The sequence below is a fragment of the Lygodium microphyllum genome, chromosome 23 (genome assembly GCF_053477565.2).
Source record: "Lygodium microphyllum isolate KBCC chromosome 23, Lygodium_microphyllum_v1.1.10, whole genome shotgun sequence".
Classification (NCBI taxonomy): Eukaryota; Viridiplantae; Streptophyta; class Polypodiopsida; order Schizaeales; family Lygodiaceae; genus Lygodium; species Lygodium microphyllum.
In genome coordinates, this window is record NC_141157.1 from 71,593,396 (window position 1) to 71,602,691 (window position 9,296).

The 9,296-nt window shown below is 40.4% G+C and overlaps 1 protein-coding gene across 1 annotated transcript; it reads right to left on the bottom strand.

The window, feature by feature from the left end:
- Positions 1-3,164: 3,164 nt before the first annotated feature.
- Positions 3,165-5,243, bottom strand: LOC148016321 (uncharacterized). The gene has a single exon (XM_087664689.1). It carries the CDS (start codon positions 4,605-4,607, stop codon positions 3,549-3,551), a length of 1,059 nt encoding a protein of 352 aa, XP_087520815.1. The 5' UTR covers positions 4,608-5,243; the 3' UTR covers positions 3,165-3,548.
- Between the last annotated feature and the right edge of the window lie 4,053 nt (positions 5,244-9,296).

The following is a 9,296-nucleotide window of genomic DNA, read 5'->3' on the forward strand; positions in this document are numbered from 1 at the left end:
GTTATCCTTCTACAACCCTTCTAGCCATACCTTTTTGTAAATATTGTCATGATTTTTGTGAAGTAAGACATTGGTCTACCCATAGTTAACTCATTACCCCCATGGAACTACAGGGAGATCAATGTCTTACCTATAAGTTAACTACTAAAAGTTCACCCAAATGCATGTCACATATAATCAGTTATTTTCTTAGCTTCCCTTAGGATAAAAGAACCAAAAAAATACCACCCCCCAAAAGTAAAATGTACACCACCCCAATTTGATGGCAATTTAACAACAAACCTACAACTTTTTTAGCCACTTTACTATATGATATGAGTTTTTTCATAATAGATATAAGTTTAATGTGAGTCAATTGATTGATCCATGATGCAGATTTTTTTCTATTTTCGACTTTGTGAAATCTTGAAACAATGCTCATTCCTAAACCCTTCATTTATAACTAGGTCTACTTGATAAAAACATGAAATGTCTCAAAGTTTCTTTTTTGAGCTCCATATGATATCTAAAGTTGGTATATCAAAAGACATTTGTGTAACTTATTAGGGGAAAATTTTGTAATTAGGGAGTCTTAAATAACATTCTATTAGCCCCTTTACCCTAGTTCATTTTCTTTACCACAGATTCTCACACAATTATAGGTGTTCTTTTGAGAATTTAGCACCCTCCCAAGTCTGGTCTTTTGGTTTTCTTTTCCACGATCTTTCTCACAACCCATAAATGTTCTTCTAGGGCAATGCTAGATCACACTTTTTTGTGTGCCATTCTTTTCATAAAGAATTGAATACGAATGAAAAAGCAAAAAAGATGGATTTAACCAAAGTTAAGAGAAATTAAGTTACATAGGAGTTGAAAACCTTTTGTGCTGGCCATCCATGGATTTAAGAAAAGAAAAAAAAAGAAACTCATCTTAATGTCCTTGTAGATACCTTAAAGGTGTGTAGGACAAATATATAGATCAAAGTTTTGAGTTAGAATCCACTTCAAGGAGCCATTGGGACAATAAGAAACCAGTGGCAAAGTGCTATAAGCATTGAAAAAAAGGCCAACTACTAAAGTTATCAAAGTTTCTTAAAACATCATGGCCCAAAATTAGCTTAGTGCTTCTGTGCTAACTTTGCTACCTCAATAAATTGCCCATCTTCCCTAAACGTACTTTAGTGAGAAGGTGTTTTGAACTCCTCTATGATGAATGTGCTATACAAACATGCACACATATCATGCATTCTCAAGTAACATTACATGTCAAACGAACTCTGATTAACTAGAGGTGTGAATATGGTATTTATATTAATAAATAGGTGAATAATTACATTATCCATAATAGGGTTATGCTTTACTTTAAAAAAACTTACAAGCTTTCCACCTCACCAAAGCACTTCACAAAGGCATTCAACTGTGCTGTCCTTCCAAAATCTAAGCGCGCCCGTCATACATGTAGTCGAAAATTCCTGATTTGCCACTCTTATTGCAGTCCAGAATCCCTAAGAAGCTTCATTCATATTCCCTGCATCCCAAGTAGAGCTAGCTTGCAGTTGATCGAGTCGTGCAGACACGCCTCGCACAGCAACATCCTCTGGAGACAAGCATCTAACTCTCGAGTCTGGACACTCCCAAAGTAGCTGGAAGATATCGTCCACACCTTTTGGCTTCTTCTCTTCCACGCATCCAGAGTCTGTACTTGAGCCAGTCCATTCTTGCTTTGTCTGTGTACTTGAGACAGGGAGGGTGGAAGCTCTTTCTATCCCTGAGCTTAACGAGTGTGCGGCGTCCATGCAGCATTAGGCAATTGACAGCGTTGTGTGCTAGCGGCAGGCGGGGACCAAAGGCCTATTGTCCTATTTCTTCCCAGAGACTAGCTGATGCCAATTCATCTTTCTCTCTGGCGAGGTGGAAGGCCCCTCTCAACGTGTTCCAAGTGAAGCTAGAACAAGCAAGGCAGGCCATTACATTAAAAGTATGTCCTTACGAGCAAATACAAATAAACATATCTAATGAGGCTTGCAAAGCAATGATCTCAAATGCATGAGATCAATCTCCGTTTTGTCAATTTTGAACTTAGCAATAAAAACTTTGGGATGTCAAGTCCTTAAACTACAGAAATAAGATTACAAGAGACAAAACACACACAAGTCCTTACTATTGCACATGCAACTATGTCAACTTGCACTCGACCCCAGTGTGACTCAAAATTCTGGTCTGATTTTTGAATCAAATTATACATAATTCAATTCAATTTTTCAATAACACAATTTTTTTGGTAAAGTTCAAGGCCTTAAACCTTCCTCTTTAGATTTTAAAGGCATTGATCGAATTTTTTACGATTTATTTTACATTCATTTTTAATAGCTCGACTTATGTAAATATTTTACTTCCTTTCTCATTCAACACTTTACAGCCTTTCCTTTTTAAGAAAACAATAGAGTAAACGTCCATAACTCATAAAAACTCCCCATGCAAGGCGAATAGTTTTGGACCCAACAATCGCCTTGACAGAGGCACGTGGAGAGAGGGAAACTGAAGATGAGAAGAGAGAACGTCATGGAGGAGAGGTGAAATGGAGCCAATATCAGGAATCGGGATGCCACATAACATGTGCTAGGTGTATTGAACGTCATGGAGGAGAGGTGAAATGGAGCCAATATCAGGAATCGGGATGCCACATAACATGTGCTAGGTGTATTGAACCCTGTTTCCCCTTTCGAGGTACTTGGCTTGGTTTCAATAGTCTCACAGTTTCGGAAGTGCAAGCCCAAGACACTTTATCCACGCATTGGCCATTGTTACCAAGACAACTTACAGAGGTTCGATTGGGCATGTGCACTCTGCATCTCATGGTTCTATGACGCGATTTGCATAAGAAAGACTTCCAATTTCCAAATTCTTTCCTGACGCAATGAGTGTAATTAATTGATCGGGTTTCATCCCAATCCATTCAAGTGAATGGAGAACTTAGGCCGCATGCGAGATAAAAGCCTTGATTCGTAATAAGAAACTTGAAAACGTTTGCTCAGTTCCCAGACGCTTGTAACAGTGAACTATTACTGCAGTTTCAATTTTCAAAATGAGAAGTGGATTCTTTACTCCCTTCGAGGCTCGAGAGGATTGCCGTATGAAGCATCCCGATTCCCTACTCCTCACAGTTCAATTAAAGCAATATATGCAATATACAATGGCAATGTACACTTTAAGACCTAAGTAGTTGTAGATGTGAAGTCCAAAAAGAAAAGGCGCACTCACCCATACAAACTGCACTATATTCCATAGGATACACTTCCCAACGCAATAGACGATCAATCAGAATCCGAGTACGTAATCAACCGAACGTGTTCGTTTTACGCATCATAACGGTTACAACTTAGACCTGAGGGGCCTCTGCCCGTAAACTTACCCGGGAATCAGCTGGCTACGACCTTGTTTGACCACTGCTCATTTACAAAGAGAAGTCACAGGAGACAGAGAAAGAAAACTGCAAAAAATGAAATTAGAACAACTAACTGTGTATGGACAATCCGGTTGAGAAATATGGATGAGGACTCAGGAGACACCTAACGAAAAGTCATCAGGATAGAGCTCCACACATCACTGAAGACTTCCTCTATAAGCTTGTGATGTTCAGGAGAATTGAGACTCAGATAGCAATAAAGGAGCTCTTCCATATCCATAGATTCTTCCAGGTCCTTCTCCATTATCATCTGGTACATAGACTCTCGGAAGTCCTCGTAAGGACTCTGAGACATCTTCACAAGAGCAATGCTGTCTCCCACAACACCTTGCAAATCAGGAGGCAAAACAGCTGAAATACTAATATGTCTCTGCCTTCTCCTCATTCGTAAAAGCTCGCTATGGGCATTGAAGCTAGCTGTCTCTGAAACAGGGCTTTGCTTCGGCCGATCGTCTGCCTCCCTCTGAACAGTAGGTTCCAGGCTGGTATTCGTCCTGAGAAAGAAGCTTCCGTTTGAACCTTTGAAGCCTATCGTGAGGTTTCCAATCGACTCCACGGAAGTCGGAAGAGTATCTGATCTCGGCCATCGACTCTCCTCTCGTGCTTCGTCCCTGTCATGTTGCCTCATTAATACAGAATCGGTAGAGCTAGTCTCTCCGAAAGAGTCCACCTCTGCACTTACACTGCACACCTCTGTATCAATGTCTGAAATGACATCACGTTTAGAGGTAAAAGCACTGCCAGATGAGGATATTGTAACTGCCTTGCCTAAAAGAGCATCCTGCTCGCTACCATAGCTAGACATGGAAGAAAACTCGCGATCCCACACGTCTAGATCATGTTGAGGACCATAGTTAGAGGTGTCGAAGTCCCTAACCTGCGGAGAAAACACTTTCTCGCTGTCAGGTGCAGATTTGCTCCGGTCAAGAGAAGGAACCGTTTCTGCTTCAGAACGTGAGAGCTTGGCGCGACTGTTGGCGCGTTGTAGGCTAAAAGCCTTTGCAAGAAGAGAGGGATGCTTCTCGCGTGTGCTCCCTCTACTATCTGAAGAACCAGAAGATGAGAATGACGAGGAAAACGATGAAGAGGACGAAGAGAGGTCCCTCCTGTGCCTGGACGAACCTTTCACATCCTTCAGCTTCGCGACCCAGGAAGGCAACATTCTGCGTCTTCGGCTAGACAACCTCAGATACTGCCATTAGAATGTAAAGCCTTTGCTACTGGAAGCAGGTTCTGCCAGCCAGAAATGCAGAGCCTTAGATTATAGAGCAGCAGCCTCAAGGAGAAGCTGGCAATGCGTCGGCTGCTGTCAATGCCAGAAGCAAATATCTGAGCAAGCCGTCAAGGAGAAGGCAATGCAATGGCTGCCGTTTATGCCAGAAGCAAATAGCTCACTAAAGCAGAAAGGTGAGTCACATCTGCTACAGCATCAGCAGTGTTGTGCATGTAGGAGGCTACTGCAAGAGTATTTACACGAGAGTGCAGACCTCCATGTGAGGTAAGAAAGATGATAGAAAGCCATCAGTGCAGTACATAATAGAAAGCTCTCTCTGACCAGGTTAACTTGAGAAGACTTTCATGGCATGGAATGAACTAGAAGCTTGGTGGAGAGACAAACGGCGCGAAACCCCTTCACGAGGCTTCTGGCTGCTGAGAGGAGCACGGCGGTAGGAGGGCTTCAACACGGAACAATGTTGAAGCAGAGCAGCCATGGCCGATGTAATGAGGAGGAGAATGCAGGAGATCTTCACGCACTAAAAGAATAGAAGCAGGCGTTTCACCAATGGAAACTAGAAAGGTAGACGAATAGCCATACGTGCGCGTGATAATGGAAATTGTACACAAAACAAGCGGGGGCCGCGAGAAAGAGAAAACCACTGGTTTTCCTTTTTGGCTGTTTCCCTGAACCCCTCCCGAGACCCCTGGCGGTTTCTCGTGCGGCCAGCCTCCAGAGTGTCCACGTTTTCTCTGCGGGCCCCGCCCGCGACTCCTCGACGGCGCCGTCAACTCGCCGTCTGCCGCCTTTCTGACGTGGCCAGACGTCTCCTGAAGCCAATGTCCCCGCCCGGCCTAAAACGCAAAAGTCAGACTCCAGAGGCCAAACTTAAGGCCGCGTTTCCATGCTCACAAGGACACACGGAAGTCTAGGCCCTCTACCACTATTCATACCGGTGCAAATGCTGCTAGGGTAAGGGGCCCGATTAAAGGAAAGCCCCCTATCCTGTGACAGTGACCGGACAAATTAGCACTGATTTTAGAGCAAATCCAATGAATAATTCCCACCATGTGTAACAAGCAACCAATGGGGAGATGCCGACACACTATCTTTAAATAGGCACACCCATATCACAAAACAATGGGCCTTTTTTGCATCATTGATTTTCTTGTGCAGCACTGCGAAGGCCTCGCCATAGCTGCATCTTTGCTTATATTTTGTTTTTGGGACGCTCAATCCCTTGGAAAGATGGGTGAAACATCATTTGGCCCAATTCTGCCATCCTGAGATTTTTCGACAGAGGGGCCAGTAGGTGCCACCCTTACCCTAGTGGGTTCTCAAAGACACTTGCTAGCCTCTTGGTCGCATCACCCTGTCCTAGTGTGTGTCTTAGCAAACAAGACTAAAATAGCTACCAAAGTATTCCTTATGATTAATGAACGACTACACCAACATCTTTATGGACCAATAGGAATCGACAATGCTCGTTAACCCTATTAGCATTGCCTTAAAAGCCCCTTTTTCACAAAGGGTCGTGGGGAGAACTTGAGGATAAGCAAACTCCACAAGCCCCATTGGCACGAGGGACAACTATTTGTTAGTGGGACGAGAAAACCTCCCCTCCCCCCACTACCCCCAAAATTGGCATAAATTAGCTCTAATTAGAATGGACTAACTTTCACCTTTTGAATTGGCAAGCTAGAGACATTATCTCTTTAGATTTGAGTCACATGCAGCTTTAGTGGGGATAGTGAGAAGGATTGACCCCACTCTTATGACCCATTTGCAAGGGAGTAGGGTTTGCTACAACCCCCACATGCAATGTTAAACCAAATGCAAAAGGGGGTTTAAAGAGAACTCTAACAATATTGTCCAATTACCTTTCTTTTGGCATTATCTATAAAAGTAACAAAATATGATGCTCCTCCCAATGGAACTATGGACATTGGCCCACACAAATCACTATGAACCAAATCGAGACATTCTTAACTTCTACTCTCACTACCTCTTTTATGCAATATTTTACTTTACTTTCCAAAGAGATAATGCTCACAAAACCCAAGATTAGACAAACTTAGACAAGAAAGATAGTTCAAACTACATAGAGCTTTCATTCTAATGACTGACATCTACCCCAAATAGTGATGCCATAAACGAAACATGTGGTTGTTCTTTATTATGTTCTTCCACTTGTGGTAGTCCTTTTTTATGTGTTCGTTCTTGTTATAAAAGAAGTGTTCTAGAGTCCTTGTTGCTAAGTGACTTGCTTCATGACTTACCTCTCACAAGAGTTCCCCTTGGCATTTGATCTTCCTCTCACCATAAGTGCACTAGTGCTATTTGACCCTAAAGTCTTCTATTTGTCCACCTCCTAAATGAGCAAATTGTTCTCAACGTTAACACTTACTTATATAACCACTTTCAAGTGCAAAGTTACTAATGGTAGTCCTGAAAATATCCCAACTCTAAAGCAAGTTGAGAATGTGGTCTTTAATGAATCATGAAAGGCAATCTTCTAATATGTCAATTGGCTAACTAGGTTGACATGTGTAGCTCAGTAAAGGATTTTGAAGTTCTATATGCAGTTCTTGCATGTTTGTTATGTAGTAGTTTTGATGATGGTCTTTAGACATGTGTCGTGTTTCGAAGCGAAGTATGCTTGTAGATAAGTTTTTGCGTTGTTTAAATATATAGAGGATGTCAAAAAGAGAATATGTATGCATATGTAGTTCGAGTCATTGATCATGATTTTGAACGTTCACATTTCTTTTGATCGTAGGCGCCATGGCTAAGTGGGAATAAGAACAAAAACATTGCATTTTCCAAGGTGATATCTAGACAAGGTGAGGTTCTTGTCGGCAATCTGTCTGTCCTCAACATCATTGTTCTTTCAACGAGATGGTTATTATTCCGTAATATGATGCGTGTGAACTTGTGCTAATCGGCTCTTTGGAATGCTTGTTGTCGACTTGGCTTGACTACATTTTCAAGAAAATATAATATCTTTCATTCTTGTGATTTGCTTGGAGCATTGGCTCGAATAAAGAGCTTTCACGATGGAGCTCTATAATCCTTTTGATGGATTGCATGTTGAGGATGCAAAGCCCTATCATCTACAATATCGAATGTAGTCAAGTCAATTCTAGTAGATGACTGTGAAAGTAATCCATCATTCCAAGAGACTAGAGGGTTATCGAGAATAGATCGATGGTCCAAGGTTCCGTTCACAATCGCTCTTGTCATTTTGTAGATCGAGATAGATCTATCAATGATGCTTAATAGTTGAAGCTCTAACAGCTTTGCATTGAGAATTTGTTTGTGTAGTCTGGTAAGAGTGACATTACATAATTGTTTCTCTCTTTCTTTCCAAGATATGGTTGGCATTTAGTTATCATCCTATTGACTTCATGTTGTGGGCATGCAAGGATGAGAATAGTGCTTGACAAAGCTGTTGTAACTTGTATTTCTTATGTAGATGGATCGTTCTTTTGTGAGTTGACAACATGATGTTGCATTATGACTATACCATAGGATGCGCACATTGTTAGTCTTCCAATGATTCTTTCACATTTCGTTGCCCAAGATGATTCAAATTTTGCTATATTGTACCAAGTTGCAGCAAACGGTTTTAGTAATGTTTTTCTAGAAGCCATAGTTTTCCTTTTTCTACTAGTCCTAAAGGATGCCTTGTGACTATGTTTCTTCGTAGTGTCCATTGATGTTGATGAGAGTAATATGTTTTTATCATAAAATTGTAGTACACTTCTTCAGGAAAAAACATGCCATACTTCATAAAATTTTTTAACATAGTTTATTTTTTGACGTACAAGGATGATGATTTTTTTCTTAATAGTAATTCTAATAAAATAAATAAATAAAATCAATAAACAATAACAATACTTCAAAAACTTTAAAACAAACTAAATGAAATGAGAAAACATGCTATATAGTATGCGGAAGAGTTGCTACAAATCTCTTCGTAATTAAATAATTATGGGAGAAGGTGTCATTCCCTCGTTCATTCAAAATATTTGGTTTATTGAACTTTTACCTTTTTATTTTTTTCAGTACATTCGAAAGTTCATTATGCTTTCATTTTCACCATACGCTCAAAAGAATTTTTTTTTTTCATTTTCATTTCACTACTATTTACTAATCCTAAAAAGAACAAATGATGAAGATTTGAATCTAGCCTTAATAAACTAAAAGGACAAAGGACATGAAATGAGAAAACATGCTATATAGCATCCCGAAGAGTTGGCTCAAATCTCTTCGTAATTAAATAATTATAGGAGAAGGTGACATTCCCCTGTCCATTCAAAATATCCGGTTTGTTGAAGTTTTACGTTTTCATTTTTTTCAATACACTCAAAAGTTTGTTACGCTTTCATTTTCGCCATACATTCAAAAGATCATTTTCATTTCACTATTATTTACTAATCCTAAAAAGCATGAATGACAATGATTTGAATGTAACCTTAATAAACTAAAAAGATGAAGGAAAAATTTGTCTGAACTCATCATAAAAAGAACGAATGACTAAAACTTGAATCTAACCTTTTAGCTTGCAAATACGATGACAGAGGAACTAACGTATGCATCTCCACACACTTGTGTATGGCGTTTCCCTCTCCT